Source organism: Liolophura sinensis, chromosome 1 (genome assembly GCF_032854445.1).
Source record: "Liolophura sinensis isolate JHLJ2023 chromosome 1, CUHK_Ljap_v2, whole genome shotgun sequence".
In the NCBI taxonomy this organism is placed as follows: Eukaryota; Metazoa; Mollusca; class Polyplacophora; order Chitonida; family Chitonidae; genus Liolophura; species Liolophura sinensis.
This window is the reverse complement of record NC_088295.1, coordinates 36,850,103-36,876,019: the sequence shown is the minus strand read 5'-3', so window position 1 is coordinate 36,876,019 and position 25,917 is coordinate 36,850,103. Positions and strand designations below refer to the sequence as shown.

At 37.0% G+C, this 25,917-nt stretch overlaps 1 protein-coding gene across 1 annotated transcript in view; it reads right to left on the bottom strand.

Moving 5' to 3' along the window:
- Positions 1–460: 460 nt before the first annotated feature.
- LOC135481856 (uncharacterized) overlaps positions 461–25,917 on the bottom strand; it is a 34,236-nt gene continuing 8,779 nt past the window's right edge. Inside the window, exons 11-37 of the mRNA XM_064761601.1 lie at positions 25,748–25,828; positions 25,492–25,546; positions 24,489–24,547; positions 22,330–22,446; positions 21,700–21,780; positions 20,983–21,037; positions 18,912–19,009; positions 17,273–17,389; positions 15,860–15,940; positions 15,308–15,371; positions 14,706–14,764; positions 14,160–14,276; positions 13,730–13,810; positions 13,118–13,235; positions 10,709–10,779; positions 9,827–9,943; positions 9,372–9,452; positions 8,310–8,619; positions 7,491–7,639; positions 6,890–7,009; positions 6,185–6,265; positions 5,338–5,434; positions 4,878–4,954; positions 3,199–3,315; positions 2,596–2,676; positions 1,756–1,810; positions 461–1,357 (exon numbers count right to left, since the gene is read on the bottom strand). Coding sequence (XP_064617671.1) covers positions 1,757–1,810; positions 2,596–2,676; positions 3,199–3,315; positions 4,878–4,954; positions 5,338–5,434; positions 6,185–6,265; positions 6,890–7,009; positions 7,491–7,639; positions 8,310–8,619; positions 9,372–9,452; positions 9,827–9,943; positions 10,709–10,779; positions 13,118–13,235; positions 13,730–13,810; positions 14,160–14,276; positions 14,706–14,764; positions 15,308–15,371; positions 15,860–15,940; positions 17,273–17,389; positions 18,912–19,009; positions 20,983–21,037; positions 21,700–21,780; positions 22,330–22,446; positions 24,489–24,547; positions 25,492–25,546; positions 25,748–25,828 — 2,538 coding nt within the window. The 3' untranslated portion in view covers positions 461–1,357; position 1,756. The remainder of the gene's footprint in view (positions 1,358–1,755; positions 1,811–2,595; positions 2,677–3,198; positions 3,316–4,877; positions 4,955–5,337; positions 5,435–6,184; positions 6,266–6,889; positions 7,010–7,490; positions 7,640–8,309; positions 8,620–9,371; positions 9,453–9,826; positions 9,944–10,708; positions 10,780–13,117; positions 13,236–13,729; positions 13,811–14,159; positions 14,277–14,705; positions 14,765–15,307; positions 15,372–15,859; positions 15,941–17,272; positions 17,390–18,911; positions 19,010–20,982; positions 21,038–21,699; positions 21,781–22,329; positions 22,447–24,488; positions 24,548–25,491; positions 25,547–25,747; positions 25,829–25,917) is intronic.

The following is a 25,917-nucleotide window of genomic DNA, read 5'->3' as shown; positions in this document are numbered from 1 at the left end:
CTCTGGTCACATCATAATAAGCGAAACACAATTCTGTCGTATTAAGTTCTGTCAACATTAACCTGTTGAAGACATCGAGAACAGGCTACAACTCAGGCTGTAAAAATATACTCATTCACACACCAGTCACTGTGCTGCACAATTTCAATAGTACAGTACTATCTAGGCACGGCCTCAGTTTCCACAACATGTGACTGGCATTGAGGATGAAATAATGAAGCAGTCCAGAGAACACATGATATCTGCATGATCCAAGGCAAATTGCACAGCCAAGATCAAGAGAATAAAATCAATATTCCCGTTTATTTATTTATTTGCTTCCTGTTCATCATCATACTGGGAGAAATGCCCTTCCCCAAGTATATGAGATCTTCTGACTTAGCTATGAGATAGCTGAATTTGAGCAGACAACCTCACAGGTGAAGGTCTACCGTCACCCACATTAACAAAACCACAGACATTCATAAATAAATGCAGTATTTATTAAAACAGCATTCAGCGTTGCATAATTTCACAGGTTTTAGTACTTATGTGGTAAAAGAAAATTGTCATTAACTATGATTTTGATCATTACAAACGCACAGAGCCAGTACGCTTAGTTTGAAGTGATTTTATCACCATACAAAGACCTTTGTACAAACATGAACAGAAACAAGCCTGTAAATGATTTTCGGAACATGTACATCACACAGTAGGGATGAATAATGTCAACCATGAACAAAAGTTTCAGGAAAAAAAACGAAGCACCATGCCTATTGTGAAGTTCTATACTCAACCTTTTACAGTGGTAGTAAATCAAATGGGCTTTCAATCTAGAATGCAGAATGCTTGAATGCTTTTGGTTTTAGTGTGGTACTTCATGCTTGGGGTTTTAATGTGGTACTTCTAAAAGGACATTTAATAAGTATATACCCATGGTCTGTACTTAAGGCACACATTCTCTGGTATTAAACCCAAGATGTTAGAATTGGACAAAGCTAGTTTCTGACAAAATTTGTAAATTGTGAAGCAAAACGTTAATACAGAACTGCCTGGATATATAATGATGTAATAACATGAAAGTGCATGGTGATTCTTTGGCATAATCAGAATTTTCAATGAACAGTTGTACTGCATTATATGCACATTTTGTAGGTAGCAAATAAAATTAAAAATAAACCGATTATGTATAGTATGATCGTATTCCACACCATATCTCTTCTTTACAATGGAATTTAGACACGAAGTCACAAAATGCCAACAAAAAATATGATGCTTGCAAATCAATATCAATGAGAATATGATGATTGGAGTCTGAAGTCCTCTTGTCCTTTCTTTTCTTTAAAGTCTCTTTGACTGGTGATTCACAGGTATAAATCTGTACCAAAAAAATACGTACAATTTGATACAAGTCACATTAAGTAAATGAAAATTTGAAATGAAGCAAGACACCAAGAAGTGGAATTAGGAAAAATTCCGGATTTCCTGAAATAGTATTACTGCTTCCTCGCTAAAGTGCTAAGAAAGCAGCCATGGCTTGAGTGTGTTTATACCCTCTTTTTTGGCAAAGTACAGAAAACGACTAAGTACTAAAACTCCAAAATCTTTAAAAATAAATTAAAAAATGTTCAAAATTTAACCAGGTCATATCCAAAATGAGGAGAATGTGTGTATACATTTTTTTTTTTTTAAGAAAAGGTGTCCACAATAAGACAGACGGACGAACAGGTTCAAATCAAGATGCCTCCATTGCAACTGTATGGGACAAAAACTCACCTCATCTACTTATCCTCTGCAGGTTCTCTGGCCTGGTTGACTTCTGATGACCCATCTGAAGGGCAAGATCACATCTTAGGGAATTGCTCATTTTTACTACAAGATTCCTTTACAGTATTTACCTAATAAGTGCATTTTTTTAGTGGAAAATAAAAGTCATAAAATATCAGTTTTGCATTAAAGTTCTCTTTTTCCAGTACAATGGCATCCAGTCATCTCTACAAACTTAAAAGAGCCTTCTAAGGTCAATAGAACTCTCAGAATCAGGCTAAGTAAGTAAGTGAAGTCATGGACGAAATTTGGAGTCACATGCATTACTCATACATATATACATATAACATGGTCTGAATTTGGAGTAACATGCATTACTCATACATACATACATATGACATGGGCTAAATTTGGAGTCACAAGCATTACTCATACATACATACATATGACATGGGCTAAATTTGGAGTCACAAGCATTACTCATACATACATACATATAACATGGGCTAAATTTGGAGTCACATGCATTACTCATACATACATACATGTAACTTAGCATACATACATGCTAAATTAAAAGAAAATTTTTACAAGAGACACAGATGTTAAAAACAAAATTATGCAGCAAACAAAATTTAAGTATAAAGTATACTACAGCCACATACAAAGGCTTAAATTAACAAAATCAAAACTCCTCCCACAAATAATGAATACATCAAACAACACCAGTTGTGAATGTAATAAATCTGTATGGATTAACATTAAGTCTTTTATCACAACAAAATATTGTCACACTCGATGACTCTAAAGTGGCCTCACGATGTCCCAGTGGTTTACAGAAAAACATACCCCAACATTGAGCTGACTGCCTTTAAACCTCAACCCATCCAACACAGTCACAGCTGCTTTAGCATCAGATTCATCATAGAACTGCAACATTAAATATCATCAACAAAAATCAAACAAGGCAAAAGTAGACAATACAAAAACCCTCACCAATTGTTGTCACTAAATGTGCTGCTTGCGTAGTATGAAATTTTATATTACAGCAGAAAAGTAAAGTAAAATAGGTTTTTTTACTAAAACAGAAATAAACAGCAAATATAGAAAACATGGCATGGTAAATATCCGAGATTTCAAAATAATTACATGTACAAATATTCAAATAACTAAAATACAAAGGGATTTATGGATTTTTTTCATAAATATTCATATAGCAAATGTGTGGCACTTCATCTTATTTATCGTGATGGGTTTCTAAATTAAATGACTGAATCAGGCTTTGAACTGCTAGGGAAACATATCAGCCATATTGTGGTTTCTGTATCATAAAAAGTTTTATGAATTAACCGATATCACGTTCAAGAATGTTTTCTTTATTACAACAGGAGTCAGAATATGGGTAAAGATATCTTCTCGCAAAACATTAGCAATGCAGAATGACCTACTTACATTAATAAACTGATACTTTCTTCCTGCCTGAAAACGAACGCCTCTGATTGGCTTATCACCCTCATCACAGAGGCCTAAGCTGAGTAACTGCTTCATGAAGAACTTCTTCAGCTCCGCCTGACAGCAACAAAGAAAATCACTTTTTTCCTTCGACAAGAGTTCTACAGATTATGTCTTACTTTTTTTCAAGAAGATTTAAAGTATAAAAACCATATGTTGACACTATTTATTTTTCATTGATATTATGATATTTAGGTAAAAAAAAATTTAAAAATGTTATGACAACATTGGATCAAATTTTCCAGGTTTTGTCAAATATTTTATTTATCTGATTGTTGTTAACCATTTCGGCAGAGCCTCAGAATTTAGTACAAGTTAAGTTAGAGCCTCAATCTTGTGTACAATTTTTGTTAGAGCCTCAGTCTTGTGTACAAGTTTAATTTGAGCCTCAGCCTTTCGTTCAAATTTAGTTAGAGCCTCAGTCTTGTGTACAAGTTTGGTTAGAGCCTCAGTTTTGTGTACAAGTTTGGTTACAGCCTCAAACTTGTGTACAAGTTTAATTCGAGCCTCAGTCTTTCGTTCAAGTTTAGTTAGAGCCTCAGTCTTGTCTACTAGTTAGAGCCACAGTTTAGTTAGAGCCTCAGTCTTGAGTACAAGTTTAGTTAGAGGTTCAACCTAGTGTACAAGTTTAGTTAAAGCCTCAGTCATCTGTACAAGTTTAGTTAGAGCCTCAGTCGTGTGTAAAAGTTTAGACAGAGCCTCAGCCTTGAGTACAAGTTCAGTTAGAGCTTCAACCTATTGTACACGTTTAGTTAAAGCCTCAGTCATGTGTACAAGTTTAGTTCGAGCCTCAGTCTTGTGTACAAGTTTAGTTAGGCATCAGTCTTGTGTACAAGTGTATTTAGAACCTCAGTCTTGAGTACAAGTTTAGTTAGAGCTTCAACCTAGTGTGCAAGTTTAGTTAGAGCCTCAGTCTTGTCTACTAGTTAGAGCCACAGTTTAGTTAGAACCTCAGTCTTGAGTACAAGTTTAGTTAGAGGTTCAACCTAGTGTACAAGTTTAGTTAAAGCCTCAGTCATCTGTACAAGTTTAGTTAGAGCCTCAGTCGTGTGTATAAGTTTAGTTAGAGCCTCAGTCTTGTCTACTAGTTAGAGCCACAGTTTAGTTAGAACCTCAGTCTTGAGTAAAAGTTTAGTTAGAGCTTCAACCTAGTGTACAAGTTTAGTTAAAGCCTCAGTCATCTGTACAAGTTTAGTTAGAGCCTCAGTCTTTTGTACAAGTTTAGTTAGAGCTTCAACCTAGTGTACAAGTTTAGTTAAAGCCTTAGTCATCTGTACAAGTTTAGTTAGAGCCTCAGTCTTGTGTACAAGTTTAGTTAGAGCCTCAGTCGTGTGTAAAAGTTTAGACAGAGCCTCAGCCTTGAGTACAAGTTCAGTTAGAGCTTCAACCTATTGTACACGTTTAGTTAAAGCCTCAGTCTTGTGTACAAGTTTAGTTAGAGCCTCAGTCTTGTGTACAAGTTTAGATAGAGCCTCAGCCTTGAGTACACGTTTAGTTAGAGCTTCAACCTAGTGTGCAAGTTTAGTTAAAGCTTCAGTCTTGTGTACAAGTTTAGTTAGAGCCTCAGTCGTGTGTATAAGTTTAGTTAGAGCCTCAGCCTTGAGTACAAGGTTACTTACAGATTCACACTTGGGGACATTACCCACATGTACATCAAAACCATCAGAAGTGCCCACCTGCTTCGAGGGAGCTGGGCCTAGCAAGCAAACAAATCAATGAAATTACTTACTTGTACAAGTATTTCAAATATGAAATTCTCTCTTTGCAACAATTCCAGAACTACAAAAGGCTGAGTTGATCAGTTTCATGACCAGTTTAATGAGTGTAAGTATCTCCACTGGAATCTTCTTCAGTAGTTTTAATTTTGGTGAATTCTAGTTCAATCTTTGGATAGCACATTTTGATGAATTTTAGATCAATTTTCAGATTACACAGTTTAGTGAATTCTACATCAACCTTAAGACTGCACATTTTGGTGAATTCTCCCTCAACTTCAGGAATTCCCCTTTAGAGACCTCTAATTCAACCTTAAAATTGCTATCAACATTGAGGAAAGTGAGTAGCTGACAACATACCCACCTCTTTTCTCAAACCTGGGTGGGGTGTAGGCCGGTTTTCTGTCCCGAGGCTCTCTTACTGGCTTTACAGTAGGGATTTTACCTGCAGGTAAGCCTTCCTAAATACACACAAATAACATACTAGTCAAAATCAGTAATGTTCATCCCAATGTTACACCATCTGTGATTTCAATGGTTTGTTTGTTTGCCTGGTTATTAGGGTTTATTAATGTATTTATTTAATTGATGTTTTATGCCGTACTCAAGAATATTTCATTTATACGACCACAGCCAGCATTAATAATGTTGGGAGGAAACCTGGCAGAGCCCACGTGAAACTCATGACCATTAGCATCCCAGTCCCTGACAAACCTTCTCACTTACAACGTCTTGATTATATCATCATGATGAATGCTTGTGACAGGCTGGTCCAGAGATAGCTGATCTTAAGGTCTTTGATATGACCTGAGGGTTTAACAATAACCTAAACATCTTCTGCCATATCACAACCTCCACAGTGTCCCACTGTGGTAGACAAGACCCAAGGTTGCTGATGTTAAAGACCTTAAGCATGACCTATATTTGTGCTGAACCATGGCAAAAGGTGACAAATTTGGCATATAAATCGACTTGAGTGGTGTTTACTCTTGGCTTGTATTCAGGACAATTTCACCCAAGCTGACCAATTCATTGAGGAGGTGGGGGGGGGGGAGGGGGGAACAAGTCAAGGGAGATAACCACAACCAGCCATAACACAGGAAAAGTAACATGTAGGCTGAGTCAAAAAATCAGTGACAACTCGACCTAAACATGCATGCAAGAGGCAGATTAAAGGCTGAAAGTCTAATAAAATTCTAAATTGTTCCTACCTTCACCTTGAGCACATGACCTTGATACATCGCTCCGTTTAGTTCCTGAATTGCAGCTTTGGCATCTCTCCAATTATAGAACTAGAACGTAAAACGAAATAACAAATGCAATTAATTAATTCACAAGTCCTGCAATTAATGACTCTTACCATCTACCTGGGTTCACCTACTTTAAGAAGTTCCATTTATATGTAAGTAATGTCTTTACAACTGATACTACGTTAGCTGTTCAAAGATACATTGTCATGGTAGTCAACCCAAAGGAACACGTACAGGAACTTCACGCAATAAGACATAAGTGTTTCGAGCACTGCAAAGAGTATTTCACCAATACCAAATGTTACATTAATGTATCTCATGTGTGAATATGATAACACAAAAAGGTGTGGCTATAGGTAAAGTTATGTTTAATAAAGTAAGTGAATATCATCACTGATGAAGGGATGAACCTTTTCAAAGGCGATGTTGCCACAATTTATATCTCATGCCATCCATCTTTATAACTAAGAAAGGTCACATATCTGTAACCATGCTTCAAAGAGATTGCTCTCTGCCATTTTGAACTAGTCAACTTTCAGGTGTCATAGGAATCAAAGGTCATGACTTAGGCACAGGGCACTTATTTTGTCACTGTCATTTCACTGTGGGCAGGCACCTGTCACTATATATGGTAACTCACTTGTTACTCCTATGGTAACTACTCACCACCACAAACTGGTACGCCCTGCCCACCTCAAACTTCATGTGAGCAACAAGTCTGTCATTTGTCCCACACAGTCCTCGTCTGATGAACTCTCTCTCAATGAACTGCTGAAGATCAAGCTCCTTGAACAGACAGAATTTATTTGTTGATATGATTGTTGTTTTATGTCGTACTAAAGTATATTTCACTTACACGACGGCGGCCAGCATTATGGTGGAATAAAACCGGAGCACAGCCCAGGGAAAATCCACGACCATCCGCAGACCTTCCCACATACAGCCGGTGAGGCAGCCAGGATGAGTTGGACTTAAACTCACAGCAACTGCATTGCTAAGAGGCACCTGGGTCATCAGGCTGCGCTGGCATGCTAACCACCTCTGCCACTGAAGCCCCATTCAGCAGACAGTATGTCACATGCAGAACATACATAAACACAATTCTAGACACAGAACTCACATTTACAATTTACCTACATTTAGTATTTAAACCACAGATAAACTTGAAGTAAGGCAGTAGATGCATACAAGAGATACAATTAAAATTCACAGCAACATCTATTTTCAATGAAACTGTATCCACGTAAACTGTGCAGATTCTTCCTACCTCTGACTGCCTCATCGCTTTCGGCATATTTCCAAAGTAGACCTCATACCCCTTGGTAGGCATGTCCTCGTCCAAGCTTATAGTGTGAGGTAAAAATGATGGTGTGGGCTGCCTGAAGGAAGCTGCTGCTGGCACATATTGAGATTTTGCTAAACAAAAAAGATCAGAAAATAAAGAAAAAAAATTTGAAACACATGTAACAGTATGTTTAGATAATTAAACTACTGTGTTTCATCTAAACATAGCATTTCTCAAGGGAATACGCTGCTTGATTCTGATTGATTTGAAGACCATTGTGCGTTTCTAGAAGTGCATTTACAAATGTCAAACGTAAGGTGAATTACAGTATATACAGACTTGTACATCTAATTTTTACTTGCAGCAAGCAACAAAAGAATTCCCAGAAGTTTCCAAGTACACAAGGAAAGCAAGAGGCAGGAACTACTCAGTAGTCCCTAAACTTGTCAAAACTAAACTCATCACTACGAACCAAAAATTTCACTTGAGGTTATAGCGAAAAGCAACAGGGAAGGTGTACAACAGCGAAAAATTGCTAGGAACCCTACCATTCAGGTTGCTTTTAAACAGGGAAATGTTGCTAAGAATCCTTCTATTCATACTGGTAATGGAGAAACATTACTATTAGGAACCTCGCTTTTAAAAACTCCATTTTGAATTTCTAGACAGATTGTGAAGTCGAGACATAATGCATGATCAGTCGGAAAATTTATATATGTATGCATATCAGAAGACACATGACTATGTCTAGGGTGAATTTCTGTTCTTCCTATAACATTAATTTTGAATGTGAGCCTTTACCTTGGTTGATCAGATTCTGCACAAAGGGAACACCTGGTAAATCTGCCATGGGCATGTCCATAGTGTTTGCAATGTTAGACATCATGGCGGGCATATCCACCGTGTTAGCTAGGTTTGACATCATCGCAGGCATGTCCCTTGTGTTTTGTACGTTTGACATCATGGAAGGCATATCCATTGTGTTTGATAGGCTTGACATCATGGTAGGCATATCCCGTGAGTTTGCTAGGTTAGACATCATGACAGACATGTCCCTTGTATTTGCTAACTTTGACATCATGGGAGCTGCTATTGGGGTGTTCTGTCCTGCCTACAACAGTCAGCCAGAGATATTTATTTGAAGCTTTCAGAATGTAGAGCATAAAAATAAAGCCAACTGAATGATTAGATTAATGGACTGGTGTTCAATGAAATACTTCAGAATATTTCAGCTACACTACAGCAGTCAGTTACATGGATGGAGGGAAACCACGGTAACAGGAGAAAACCACATGTCTGCCAGTTAACTGAAAAGCTCTCTTACGAGTGAAGTACAAGTACAAATTTTCTTCAACAGATCAAGCTCAATGCATAAGTAACATTAGTGTGGCAGGCAAATGTTCTCCAAGGAACTTTGTGTAAGATCACATGAAAGGCCACCAGCACTATTAACAGCTTATTACCAATTTATTTTTAAAATTTTCAGTTTAATGCCGTACTCTACAATATTACACTTGTGCGAGGGCAGCCAGCATTATGTTAGGTGGAAACTGGATAGTGCCCGGGGGAAACCCACGACCATCCGCAGGTTCATGGCTCATGGGCCATTGCGCGTGCACATTACCCATCAAGGCCTGAGAGCAGTGGAGGCAGAGAAATCTATAAAATAGATTACATGTAGAAGTTAAACAACCTATTTATTGTGTCCAGGCAAGTGAAAAACAAGCATTTGAATACAACACAAATACAAGTGTACTTTATGACCCACTACTTATATACTGACATGTAACAAACACAAATAAATCATTCTTCGCAGAATAGATAGGTTTACTACATGACAAAATGAAAGCAAAGTGCTATTACCTTTATTTTCAGTTTTGAACCTTTGAATATGACCCCATTCAGCTCTGCTATAGCAGTAATAGCAGCAGCCGCAGAACGAAACTGAAAACAACAAAACATAATCAACAGGTCATGCTTTTCAATGTGAGTCAATAGGTGTGGTACCCAAATTATCCCACACAACTCTTTGTCCAGCTGCTTTCAACTTTATTTCTGTCACAAGCACAAACTATCTTCTTAACACAGAAGCCTCTGATATAATTTCTACTGCTGCCTCAAATAAACCTCACATGAAGTATTTGTGAATTTTCAGGAAAAAAAATAAAGAAAAATCCATGGACGAGAATGGCATCAACTAAAATGCTTTAAAGGATTACATTGTGTCCATATATCAGAGTTAAAATATTGAGGCTTAAATTAACACTGCATACAATTAGTCACATGTAGTTACTGCTGACCAATTCATGGAGACTTACAACAACAAACTGATACTGCCGATTTGCAATAAATTTGATTTTCTTTACTGGCGTTTCCTTCACATTACAAAGGCCTCTCATGATGAACTCTCTTCTGAAAAACTCCTCCAATTCCTCCTGAAAGCAAATGAGAGAAATGTGTACATTATACAGTATTGTGCTTGATAAGTTAGGCTTCTATATTCATCACATGCCAGACGGTCAATACGAAAAGCACTCGAACATCTTATCACAGACTTACATGTTAGCAGATATTGAGTTTCCCAGACAATGATGGACAAGGAATGTATAAATATAATAGTACAACATTCTGCACATTCAAGTAATAAGGTTAATGATGCGCACTGTAGCCCCAAATTCCTCCCCTCACACCCACCCACACCACCTCTACAGTATGTATCAATGTATGTATGCTTAACACTTTTTCAGTCATATAGCGTGGAGTCATTAGGTGTGTGTATACATACATGTATGCTGTGTTATTTTGTGGCTCACCACAATATGGCTGAAAATTTGCTGAGGTGGTGTTAAGTGGCATGGTGAGTCCATGCCGCCACTGAAGTGTCATGCCAAAGAGACTAGACATGACACATCACCCAATCACATTATACTAACTCTGGGCCAACCAGTCCTGATTCCTTGCTCTAACCTCTTAGAGCTGAGTGCCAAGTGAGACAGCAACAAATACCCAGAATTGAGGTCTTTCTACTCTAACCATTGGGCCCCAAAGCGGTCCGACCAATATAGCACCCCACACACCCAACAGTCAATCCAAACGTGATCCAATTCAATATCTTGAATCTATATAACATATGAACTGACGATACATTTAAACTGTACACAGACATACATGTATCAAACAGTAAATCACAGTGCACTTACACAGTTTGTGTCTGGTACATTTCCCACAAATACGTCAAAACCTTCTGAAGCAGTATCCACCATAGATATGTCTGAAACATTCATAGAAAGATCAGAAGTGAAAGAGTGAAGTAGTTGTTCAAGAAATGGAGCCAATGTTCCAGCAGGTGGTTTCTTGCATCCCCTTTTTTTTTGGGGGGGGGGGGGGGCTATATTTTGGTTTCAGTCATTGTTTCACTTGTAGTAATGTCCTCAGCCTCCTTAGTTTTAATCTCAGTGTATTCACCAGCCAACACAGAAAGCTCACACAAAGTATAAGTGGAAATGGGACATACAAAAACGAACAGCAAATAGAGAATTGGAGAGATTTCCCTTTTCATATGTTTCTAAGATGATCACAATTATAAATCACATTTTTATAAACAAATAAATTTGTGATATACATATTTATAACATGGACTAGTGCTTATCATTATTCTTCAACCTTTTCAACTGATTCTGCGATCAACAATTTGAAACATTCTGAGAGAACTGTGGAGTGTATTCACACTATGGTGATAAAGTTAAATGGGTATAAAACAAAGTGAGAATCCATTTCTATTTTGTTTGATCAATCTTCGGTATGCAAGGAAAGTGAACAAAAAGGAGACACAAGTGCTGACTTCAAATGGATGTCACTTTGATACATGCTATCCCATTCGCTGAGTGTCTTCTGTGGACCAGTGAGTGAGCTTCTAACAAATTCTGAACTGTATACAACAACGCAATGGCCATTTGACAATTATGCAATGTTAGCCGTTTCTGACCCGCTACAGAGGATGATTAAAACTCAAAACTATCCAAAGCTAATCGTGTTGCTTGACTGCGTGAATGATTGGCTCCAATAACAGGGAATTTATATGTTTTTTGCTGAACTGTTCAAAAGATGACAGGTCACTTGGCCAGTTGATTAAAGGTAGGCCTACATGAACAACGCTCGTAGTGCTATATGTGTTTATTTTTTATGTAATATTTGTTAGTTCCTTTCTTTCTTCTAATATTTATAACAACCAACAACTGAATATGCATGGTTTAAAACTGTTTCATTATATACCTCTGAGCATTATCTCTGTATTTTGCACTTGTTTACTTTTAATATAATGTGTGTTAGTTGCTTTCTTTCCTTCAATGCAACAACCAACCACTGAACATTGCATCACAATGGTTTATAATTGTGTTATTATACAGTTTTATAATCAGGATAATACACTTGTAAAAGTGTATGCATCTACCAGCAATAAAATCATGATCAGAAACGAACCTCCAAGGAAATTAAAATTTCTTCTTCTCACATATATATATATATATATATATATATATATATAAATATAAATATATATACATACATACATACATACATACATATATACACACACACACACACTCGTAAATCATGCATGTATATACATGTACTTTCACATTCACAAAATTACAAGTCATTAAAGTGGAATTAACTCAATACCTGGTTATAGTTGGTGTTTAAAATATAAATAAACTCAATCTGGACCAGAAAAACCCAATTTTGATTTATTTATTTATTTGATTGGTGTTTTACGCCGTACTCAAGAATATTTCACTATAATATGACGGCCAGGATTATGGTGAAAGGAAACTGGGCACAGCCCAGAGGACCCTTTTTTGAGTTTCCGGTTGTAAAAATTTGGACTTCTATGAATCCCTGGTATGACTAAAAGAAAGGAAACAAAAGAAACAAGTGATTTTTGTACATATTTCCCCATGTAAGGTTACAATAAAAAGTGGTATGACAGCTACATAGTTCACACATGTAAATAAGCAGCTCTATAATTCACTTCCCGCCTCACTTAATCTTTGCTGTCATTGGATGTGAAATATTCTTGAATGTGCAATCAAATGTCTATCAAACAAATCAAGCTAGTAGCTGACAGGCCTGCCACCATTGTGTTGAAGATATGTTTTATAACACAGGATCAAGGGTGAAAGACAAATGAACGGATGGAAGAAAAGACATACAGCGAGCATTACTTTCTCCTTATCTCTTTCGCGGCAGGGACAACTTAGAAATAGTAGTAAGGCTACAAAAGCATCAGTAATGGATCATCCCCCTTGTGTCATTGTACTTTATATGCATGTAAACCCTCAAGTCAATATATCCTGTACTTTCTGAGTACCACCCCTAACAGTTTTTATGCTATTCATTAGGAATTATGACAGGAAGTTATGGCATTTAATATGTACACACTGAATCAAGGATGGAATATCCCCCTCGTGTTGTTGTGCTCTTCATGTCTGCAAACCCTGAGCTCAATACTTTCAGATATCATAACTAACATTCTGTCTAAGACTGCTTTTCTTGTTATTGGACACCGATGCTCACTGTACAATGTGCTGAAAATTACCAATTAGATCTACCTTGAGGAAAACCCTGATGGAAATCTGGGGTCCAATGAAACTCTGACAAGGATCCATCCATAGGTCTGTCTAGGGGTCGATCCATCTGTGTGTTGGTTTTATTGATCTTGTTAGCGGACTGCAAATTAAAACGCATAGTCAAAAACTTGTCACCCTTCAGCATGCCAACTCATGTCACATCATGCACTTAAATATGAGATTCTACACCAGAATGAAACCTTTTCAAGTGTATCTCTACCCAAACCAGAGAGACAGCTCTGTAATTTCAGGGAGGATAACTCTGTCTAATATATATATATATTTGCAAGAATTCATTGATCCCAAAGTAATGCAACATTTCATGTCATTTTGATACAAGGACAAATCAGAACGTACAATGTATGTACTTGTAGTCTGAATTTCTTGTTATTTTCTTCCCTTTATTCGTCGTCATATGACTGAAAAATTGTTGAGAACGACGTTAAACCCCAAGCACTCACTCACTCACTCTTCCCTTTATAAATATACTGTGTGTTTCTTTTGCCTCCTGGAAGGTTGCCGTGAGGAAATGAATTACTGTCAACATTCACCGTCCCATTTGTTGCCACACTGACACATCAACATGTCCATTACCTTGATAGTTAATTCATTCCCTTTAAATATCACTCCATTCAGCTCTTCCACGGCCATGATGGCATGTGACTCTTCATAGAACTGTAAGACACACGAAAAACTTCTTTAAAATTAGGTCTGATATAAATAAATGTTATTACCTGTATACAGAAACAAAACGAACAGTCAAGACTCTGATGAATGTAATTCTTAGTCAATACAACATTACTGGTAATATTTTAAGGAATGACTGATTGGTTGATTAAAGTTTAATGCTATGTTCAAAAATGTTTCATTTATAAGACAGCAAGACAGGCTTATGGGTGGAGGAAACCTGAGTGTCTTGGTGTAAACTACAGGCCTTTTGAGCAATGAAATCGACCAAAATTTTATCCAGAAAGTACAAGCTCCTAACTGAAACATATGCACGATAGACATTTGTTTCACTGACCACAATAAACTGGAAATCTCTGCTATTTTTCTTCTTCACTCTCTTGACCACATGCTCTGTGGGACCACAGATTCCTCGCTCCCTCAGTAAATTTGTGAAAAAGTCATGACATTCAGCCTGGAAATTTTAAATAAGCATGTGTTGATTAAAACAAAAGGTTGTATAAGATTGAGACAACAGAAAACTCAATACCAAGAAATTATTTTCTAAAATGTTCTTACCTCTTTAACAAAGTTAATAACTCTTGTCTCCTCCATGAAAAGGTAAGTCTTGTTTCTCAATTTACCACTAGTTAACCCTCATCTTAGAAAAATTAAAATAATTTTAGGTCTGGCAGTGTACAGGAGGCACCAATGTGTTTTCTCACACAAGAAAATGAGAAAAGCTAAGAATATTTCTGAGCCTGGAAATTAACTTTTGAATTGCTTAACATCGGTAAAAAATATTAATACAATGGCAAGAACTCAATGAAATAAATTCATGTCAGAATTCAGCCGAGTTGTGCTTTTATTATGTTAATGTCTGTGAATCTGTAAGTCAACTTACTACTGTGGCCACAGGACAGTTTCCTATATAAATTGTTGATTCCTCACTTTCATCTCCGCCTAAAATTTACACAAATCATATGCTTACACTGTGTAAATATGACAGTGTGATGTTTATAACACATACGCACCAACAAGATCTCATACACAAACAAAACAACAAACGAACAATACAGCAAAAAAAATTTTTTTTTTTTTGATTCCTCTTAGCATTTATCATTTATACAATGTCTGCATTTATGGAAGATATTGAAGTTCCAGGGGTAAACCTCCCACTTTTAATGACAAACTCTAACCCATGAGACATACAGCTGTGCATGCCATATTGGAGGAATTGGGCTTCAACTAATCCTGGACTGTGCAAACTGCCCAACAAGTGCCATCAATAGCTGTCACCAAGGTCTAAGGCCCCATCTCATGTGAAGTATGAAATTAAAGGGGAACGTTGAACTCCTCAAATCCTTGAAACAATTTTCCATTTATAAAAATAACAATGTTTTACTCCAGATATAAAAATCCAACTTGTGGTATTATCAATATGGGTTTGTACACATTTTCCTGAACAAACACACAACAGATCAGACTTTACAAACACCAACTCACCTAACATCAAATGGGCTTTCTCTCTCTCTGCCTCCTCTTTCAAAGGAATGTTATTCTGTCCTTCCTACAACAGACCAGAGCAGGATGATTGAGTTTCATAGCTATGCAGATGTACTATAAATTGTTCATTTACATAACTAAGATGCAATATCCCCTCTACCAACTATGGCATAGTTTTGAACCTCATTGCCTCAAGATGATACAAACTTGGCTTTCTTCTGAAGGTGAATAAGAAATCTTACATTTTAACCTAAGGACATAAATACAATAACATTTTTTATCTGTCTCCTAATACTGAACATTACTGCGATGACCAAAACAACAAAGGATTACAATGAAAAGGCAGACCATAAAATCATTAAGAACATCAAACTAAACTTTCGGTGTAATTTCTTTATTAGTCCAAAATGGAGGTAAGTTTTCCTGTCCATGATATCATTAATTTGCTGTTTTCACAATTATGCACTAAAGTAACTATAGTGGTTTTCAAAGTATTCAACCATTCTCATCAACACAAGCACTACATGTAAGAAACTACTGCTTATACTATACCTTTATCTTCAGCTTCTCTCCTTTAAAAGTGACAAAATTCAACTGTTCTATTGCAGCCATTGCATATGATGCAGAGCAGAACTGGAATACAACAAAACACATCAACTTTAATTACTGAAACAATCTGAATCATAAAGTACATGTGAAGTGCTTTGCCCCTTATCTTGACAAATACTAATTTCTATGTTAATTTTGAGGAAAGCACTCATAATTTTCAAAATTCTAATAGTGTACTCTTTATCAGGTTTCAAGTAAGGCAAACTGGGGGATATGTGGCCTTTATCAAGCAGACAAGTGACAGACAAAACAGTCACTATATTTTCTCAGTGTGACCTCTCCAGGATTAAAATGATCTAGCCAATTATCTTTCAATAAGACAGCTTGTTTTATATGTGTTATGTTTTATTTTTATATTTACTTGATTGTAGCTTAATGCCATGTTCAAGAATTGTTCACTTTTACATGTACAATGGCAATCAATTTCGTGGGACAAGTGCTTGAGTTAAACCACCTACCTTTATTTATCATTTATATAATATTACACCATATTTATTATTAATTTATTTATTTTATTTCATATTTTACTGTACTCAAGAATATTTCAATTAATATACAACAGCAGTCAGCAATATAGTGGGAGACTGAGCTTGGGGAAAGCCTAACCTACATAGGTAAGAGGCTCCTGAGTAATTGCCCTGCGCTAGCATGCCACCACTTATATGATGGCAGTCGGAATTATTGGTGAAGGGAGCTGGATTACCTGGAGTAAACCACCAAACTCTGGTACGTGGCACTTTCCCACATGAGATGCACAGATATGCACTCTATATTTTTTATTTATTCATTTGATCAGTGCTGTATGATGTACTAAAGAATACATCACTTATATCACATCCAGCACTATGATGGGAGCACATCTTGCTGGCAGACCTTCCCGAGTATTTCTGGAGGCGAAGCCCGAGACTGACCTCACAGCAACCGCATTAGTGGGAGGTGCCTGAGTCATTGTGCACACCACATTGGTGGAAGACTGCACAAATTGTCACATGAGCTTATTGTCAATGGCCGTTCTATTGTTATCAAAGCCACACACAACACTAAAAGTGGGGGAATGAAAAAATTTGGGTTAAGCATCCATACTTTCAACATTAAGGATGTCAGTGTCACCATAAGCTGTATCTAGTGTTGTGCGTGTAAACTGAAACCTCCTAACCCACATAATACTGACCCTGGCCCAACCGAGCTTTTATTCTTACGCTAATTAGTGCCAGTTTACAAAGTATCAAGGAAGTATCTGTTTAATCTATCTCAGTGTTGATTAAAGTCGCAGCTGAACATCAGAGGTCTGCCCGACAGAGCAAAGGTCAATGTTTTACCTGAATGAACTAATGCAGAGGTTTGAAGTGCACTTACAACAGCAAACTGGTAGGCTCTGCCTTTCTGAACTTGTGTCTTCTTGACAGGGAAATCGTCGTAACGACAGATCCCTTCAATAGCCATCTGCTCGTTCAGGAAGTCTCTTAGTTCATCCTGTAACATTAAAACAAATACAAATCATGGGTACACTGAGCCTTGTATTGAGTGATATCAGTCATTTCCAGTACTCTGTGAATAATATCACATTCAAGTATGTATCATAGCACAACATTCAGGTATGGATGAAAGAAACCACATGCCCAAGTCACCGGACACACCTCACAGCATATAGATACATCTGATCAAGCATACATCAATATTCATACATATATAACTACATTCAGGTATATGGGTGACAGAAGCCCAGGTCGCCCCACACACCTCACAAGATGAAGCTGTAGCTGATCAAGAATATGCCATGTATGCAGAATAACATTCGGTACATGGGTGAAGGAAACCACCCCAACTGCCCTGGACACTCCATAAACCTTACATGAAACTACAGTTGATAAAAACATATATCATATATGCATAGAAGAGCATGCAGATATATGGGTGAAGGAAACCATCCCAACTGCCCAGGACACTCCATAAACCTTACAACATGAAACTACAGTTGATAAAAAATATATCATTTATGCATAGAAGAGCATGCAGATATATGGGTGAAGGAAACCATCCCAACTGCCCAGGACACTCCATAAACCTTACAACATGAAACTACAGTTTATCAAAATTATATCATATATGCATAGAAGAGCATGCAGATATATGGGTGAAGGGAACCATCCCAACTGCCCAGGACACTCCATAAACCTTACAACTTGAAGCTACAGCTCATCAAAATTATATCATATATATACAGAAAAACATTCAGGTATATGGGTGAAGGAAACCATCCCAACTGCCCAGGACACTCCATAAATCTTACAACTTGAAGCTACAGCTGATCAACAATATATAATGTATATATATAGAAGAGCACGCAGATATATGGGTGAAGGAAACCATCCCAACTGCCCAGGACACTCCATAAACCTTACATGAAACTACAGTTTATCAAAATTATATCATATATGCATAGAAGAGCATGCAGATATATGGGTGAAGGAAACCATCCCAACTGCCCAGGACACTCAATAAACCTTACAACTTGAAGTTACAGCTCATCAAAATTATATCATATATATACAGAAAAACATTCAGGTATATGGGTGAAGGAGACCATCCCAACTGCCCAGGACACTCCATAAGCCTTACAACTTGAAGCTACAGCTGATCAACAATATATCATATATATATAGAAGAGCATGCAGGAAACCATCCCAACTGCCCAGGACACTCACCAACACCTTACAACAGAAAGCTGCAGTCAAGTAAAACCAACTTTATCCCCTCTCAGAGCTTGAAACACCAATGCTGAGCTTGTTTCATGTAATGTTTTATTGAGACACACAATGTTTACAACACACTGATAGTCTACAATTATCATAAGGGGCTGTGGCTTGCAATTTCCTCAACCACTGTTCAAGATATAATACCTGTTCCACAAACACGTTGCAGTGTAAGGAAGAAGACTTCCTATCAAGGTAATTCTAACCTCAGCAAATTGTATAAATACATGATGTGTACTTACAGCGGTTGTGTCCTGGCAGTTCCCAATAAAAACATTATAATTCTTTGCAGGCTTTGCTCTTCTTGCTGCCAAAGACCGTCTTATTTTACCACCACGAACTTAAAAAGAAAATAAATTTTTGTTGACTCATCTCTTGTAATGCTAGTATTAGAAATGTGTAGTGTTAGCCAGAAACTGTTAAACTGAGAGCGCAAAAAACATTTTAGGTAGTGCATCTTTTTCGACCAGGAGTAGCAATGGAAGTCGACTGAACACAGCACAGGAAACCTACAGGCCGGGATCCAGAGGCCACCCAGGCTCCTGTAAGCCCTTGGTTTCCAGATTGTCTCTGATGCATTCCAAGTAAAATTAGGGATCCACAAAAGCATAAACAGGACATCAGCAAAAATGAAGAGTTAAGAATAAAAACTAGATGAAATGTGACATTTTTGTTTCATTTAATGGTTTTAGTGCAAATCTAGCCCTTGACATATTTATGTGTTTATATGAACCTTGACATGTGCCTATATAAAATTAAATGATAAAACAGCAAGAGTATTCAAAGAAAATTAATACAGTAAGCCACACTCCAAGTTTAACTGGGGCAGACTCAGACTACAAAAGCCCAGAAAATCAAGACGCCAGCAGGGCTAGTTGACTCTGAAATCAAAGAGCCCTTTCTCAAAACAGAAAAAAGCAAATAAGATTTAAGATTGTAGCTTGTTCTGTTAGGCCCCATATACAGTGTATTATTATCTCTTTTCAAAGAATTATACGTACATGTGACTGGTTACTAAATGACATGAAAAAAGGTCAGTATGAAGTATTAGAGGATTGTAGCCATCAAATCAGATGTGAATTTCTAATATTGGGTAAGATGTTTGGGGGACCAAGGATCCTTAGATACACCCTACCAGTAAATACCGGTAGTAAAATGTAAGCCATCCTTAGACCGAAGATTTTGTTTACAGAAGACTGCAGTCAGCTGTAGCTGATAAAGATGCTGGCCTTTGTAATGGATTTGCTACATCGCTGTGACGTTTAACCTTACATGTAGTGTCATGTCATCATAAAATCTTCCCTTTAGTTCCAAAACTCCAGTGTAGATGTGATCGATTTACAAGCAAACTTTTATTTTTAAAGTCATCCCAATTGCTGCCGCTTCCAATGTCTCATCACTACTTATTAAATAGTAATAGCCACCAAAACATTTTTCCTATCTCCACGTTCCTATCTTTTCATTAGTTTTGGACATGTTTCGGTTTTAATTGTTCTCTGTAGCCTGTCAGAACTGCTTCCACGACTGTAGATGTCAAATGGCCATTACGTTTTTGAACACATTTCCAACAATTTGTCAGAAGCTCACTGATTGGTCAATATCAGAGACACAGACAATGGGATGGCGTGTAGCATATCAACTGTCTCTGGAAATCAGCACATATTTTACTTTTCTTTCAATTTTACTGACATGCCGAAGATTGATCAAACTTCTGATGAGTTTGTATATATATTTTTAAAGCCTATATTTTTACTCCCTGCTGTTAAAATTTAGCTAGTCTGCCGGACTTTCTTATGTCATGCACTCCTGCCAGCCCGGCGAAGATTTTACTATCCACAGGCCAGCCAGTCAGCTGTAATTTCGACTCGCCAAACTACATTTGATTGGCTAACAGCTGTTTTACTAGTGGACAGGTTAAATTCCAACCAATGAAAGACCATATATTATGGGGTCAGCCAAGTCCCCCGCGAAAGTGGCTTCTTGCACCGTTATTGTTGTTGTTGGTAACACTGAAGCTGGTCTTCGGTCAATTCCAGGCTACTTACTGCAAATTAAACTCTCTATTTACCACCACAATGAAGCAAAAGATGCACGGCTTGTTACAGGAGCAGCTCAGCTGTGCATGAAATATTTAGCTGTGTTTTCTCAGATCTGAATCTGCAAATCACGGCTGCATAAGATCCCTGTTTCAATCAAATCAACACTTGTTTGCTCGCATTCATTTTCTGTACATGTCCACTATGTAGTACACTACAGAAAACACAACCCCCCCCCCCCCCCTCCCAAAAACCCCAAACACAGAACTTCATGTACCTTCATTTTCCTCTAGCTCCACTTCTTTCAGCAATGGAAATTCGTTCTTTCCTTCCTACAATTTTAAAAATGTATAAAGCACACTGTATTACAATAGCGAACTTTCAGCACACTACTGTCACTTAATTGAAATATAACATGAACAATTCTAGCATGTGATACAGAGAACACATATCAAACTTAAGGCACATATGTAACTGTACACAGTATAAACAATTCTGACATTTGATACAGAGAACAGTGTATAAAGCACACTGTATTACAATAGCGAACTTTCAGCACAATACTGTCACTTAATTGAAATATAACATGAACAATTCTAGCATGTGATACAGAGAACACATATCAAACTTAAGGCACATATGTAACTGTACACAGTATAAACAATTCTGACATTTGATACAGAGAACACATATCAAACTTTAGGCATATATGTAGCTGTGCATAGTACAAACAATTCTGACATTTGATACAGAGAACACATATCAAACTTTAGGCACATATGTAACTGTACACAGTATAAACAATTCTAGCATGTGATACAGAGAACACATATCAAACTTTAGACATATATGTAGCTGTGTATAGTACAAACAATTCTAACATTTGAATTAATCCTGGTGTCACTGTAAATTTTCTGAACACACAAATAACGCACAATAAAATAATTTTATTTTCACTTGGCCATGATAAAAAGACTTTCTGAAGTACACAAACCTGAATATTCAACTTTTTACCCATGAACGTCCTGCCGTTCAGTTCTTTTATCGCTGCCAGAGCACACTTTGCTGATTCAAACTGAAAATACAGAGAAAAATTTATTTATTTATTTCATTGGTGTTTTACCGCAATACTCAAGAATATTTCATTTATATGACGGCAGCCAGCATTATGGTGGGAGGAAACGGGGACGCAAACGCAAAGCCTGGGGGAAACCTATGACCATTCTCAGGTTGCTGCCAGACCTTCCCACTTACGGCCGGAGAGGAAGCCAGCATGAGCTGGACTACACACAAAAAGAACTATTGCATACTTACTTCGCTGCATTCAGTCTGTCTTTAACCTAACCTTTATGAACATAAATCATAAACCCAAAACAGAACAGCATCTCCAATGACTATGATTGAAAGAAAAACTGTCTTGGTAATTAAACAATGACATATCAGGATGTTGAGGAGCCAAGAACCTAGCACTGCTTGCCCTATGTTATTACACTGCATTCAATATCCACATTTTTCCTTCATTCCATGAAACTAGCCTAGTTTTGGACATCGCACCACAAGATATTAAAAAAATCAGAATCTTTACAGAAAATGCAAAATATTATTCTTGGTCTGTCAAATTCACCTCTGCAAACTGGTACTTCCTGCCAGCTTGCACCAAAACTTTCTTCACTGGCCTTTCATCTCCCCCACAAATGCCCTCTGCCACCAGCTCTTCATTGAGGAAGTCCTGGAATTCTTCCTGACACAGGCAATACACATACAGGTACGATCATGACACAGTAACTTATCTTAATGACCAGTAAAAGACAACAACACAGTCATTTAGATTTCCACAAAAATTTAACGGTTAAAAAACAAACCATTAAACAGACAGTCATAATAATGCACAACATAAAGACACACATGTACCCTAAATCATCAACAAACTCCACCACTAAAGTATAACTTTAGATACAATTTGAAAACACATCCACACATGAACTTACCAGAAATTTTAAAATAACTTGTCCACATTAAGTAACATTCCTCTAATATGCCTAAACATACAAAATGTGCGCATTTGAATTTGTTGTGGATTTAAGGTAGTACACATAATTAGAATGAGTAGAGTCAATTGTGCACACTGTGAGAGAAAACACTAGGAAATACATATAGAGAAGACAGTACATAACACACCTTGAGACCACAAACTGTGAAATACACAGAGAAGACAGTACATAACACACTGTGAAAGAACACTCTGGGAAATACATACAGAGAAGACAGTACATAACACACCTTGAGAGAACACAATGGGAAATACATATGGAGCGGAGAGTACATAACACACTGTGAGAGAACATACTGGGAAATACATATAGAGAAGACAGTACATAACACACTGTGAGAGAACACTCTGGGAAATACATACAGAGAAGACAGTACATAACACACCTTGAGAGAACACAATGGGAAATACATATGGAGCGGAGAGAACATAACTCACTGTGAGAGAACATACTGGGAAATACATATAGAGAAGACAGTACATAACACACCTTGAGAGAACACACTGGGAAATACATATAGAGTCGACAGTACATAACACACTGTGAGAGGACAAACTGGGAAATACATATACAGAAGAAGTAAATAACACACTGTGAGAGAACACACTGGGAAATACATATGGAGAGGACAGTACATAACATACCTTGCGAGAACACACTGGGAAGTACATATGGAGAGGACAGTACATAACATACCTTGAGAGAACACACTGGGAAATACATATAGAGAAGACAGTACATAACACACTGTGAGAGGACACACTGGAAAATACATATAGAGAAGAAGTACATAACACACTGTGAGAGAACACACTGGGAAATACATATGGAGAGGACAGTACATAACACACCTTGAGAGCACAAACTGTGAAATACACAGAGAAGACAGTACATAACACACTGTGAGAGAACACTCTGGGAAATACATATGGAGAGGACAGTACATAACACACCTTGAGAGAACACACTGGGAAATACATATAGAGAAGACAGTACATAACACACCTTGAGAGCACAAACTGTGAAATACATATAGAGAAGAGGTACATAACACACTGTGAGAGAACACACTGGGAAATACATATGGAGAGGACAGTACATAACACACCTTGAGAGAACATACTGGGAAGTACATATAGAGAGGAGAGTACATAACACACTTTGAGAGAACACAACAGAACATACAATTGTATTATTACAACAATGGGTATAGGTTAACATGGCAAAAAACACACTGACATCTCCAGCATCTCCAGTCTATGTTTAACCAGACCTAATCAATGCATGCATCAATCTTAAATGCGTAGAAAATAAATTTGGTGGAATAAATTGCATGTAACCTAACTGACCATAAATTTCGTCCATGACTAACTTATCCATTTTTCCGTATTCTGAGAGTTCTATTGATTTTAGAAAAGTGTTTTGAGGTTTGCTTGGAACATGGGACGATATTCTGTTGGAAAACTGTAAGTATCAGCACTATAATTAATATTTTGTGACATTTACTTCCCTATAAATATGCACTTTTGTTGGCGAAAATTTTAGGTCATTTAGGGTATTGCAGACATTTTGGACAAAGCATGAATAAATTAATGTTGTACAGATACAAACGTAGTAGAAAGAAGTAGCTCTAAAATCCTGTTCTATTTATAGCTGTAATTAAAACAAATGCTTAATCAACCTAGCTTTATGATTATGCACAAGTACATGTCCGATGATGAGCAATACTTACAGCACTGACATCTGGACAATTTCCAATAAACAGTGTGAAAAGTTTCGGTCTGCTTTGTGCTGAAAACAAGCAGAATTAGTTGTCACTTCGATCAAGATACAACATGACAATGTTATCACTGGACGATACTGCTGCTGCTAGACAATGTCATTGGCCACATGCACTGTTGTACCATTTATACAAGCATTCTAATCTACCGATACACACAAAATATAAACCAAGCATACTAAAAGTTGCACAAAGATTTGATGATTTTCCAAAATACTCCAAATTAGTTTTCAAACATCCCATGCATACCATGCTTCATAAATGATAAAATGCTTCCATTCTGCATGAACCGGTTTAAAATTTGACCTTGTAATTTCTCAAACTCATAAATGAACTACCAATGGTGTAACTTATTTGAACAAGTCCTCAAACAAGAATCAGAAAGCAGTAGATTTGCACAGCCTTCCCAAAATAACTAAATATATTTTATAATATAAATTGACTATTCTGCGTCACTTGCTTCCAAGTTACTCAGCTGAAAGAAACACATCAAAAAGCGGCATATTGACTTTGCAAGCATGCTTTCATGATTCCCTAGACACAGTATATATCCAATGTTAGTAAATGCATACACATGTAAAAACAAACATTCTGGAAATATTGTGAGAGCTATAGTGAAAAAAAAAATGCTGAAATCTTGTAAAATGGCATCCTGATACGCTCCCAGAATTCCAGAATTCAATGATTCTATCTCAAGTCTGTGGCAACAGACACACATGACCACAAAAAAAAAAAAACAGAGATAAAGTTAAACTACAGAATCATGATTGTATCAAGGGCTTGTCCTGATAAAATATACCATATACTGTCTTTCGCCTAAGGTTTTTTTCAAGCGACACATGAAAGTTTGGGCTCTAAAAATGCAATCACATTTTGATTGATTCTGATTGCATTTTTAGCAGCCAAACTTTAGGTGAAATACAGTATTATCCTCATGTCCCTTTCTTGACCATACCTTCAATTTTTTCTAATTCCATTTCTCTAATCAATGGCTCTTTCGTCTTGGCTTCCTGAAATTAAAAAAAAATGGATTATACAAGAAACTTTACATGACACTAGAATACTGTAGCCAAAATAAACTTTAAATCTTAGTCCAATACAACTGCAACCAAGCACCATTTTTTCATGCAGCAGTTTTGCTCTGATAGAACACTGACATGCGTGAGATTTCAATCCTGCAACTGAGGCAGACTCTTCAATAGTACACATACCTCTACGACTAGCTTTTCCCCAAAAAATTTGATGCCATTTAAATGCCTTATTGCAGCCACAGCATGTGTTGCAGAACCAAGCTGAAACAGACAGCACAATGTATCAACATAGGGGACATTTTACTCAACTTCAAATGCCATATATCTTTAGAGAAAACCAAACACCACTC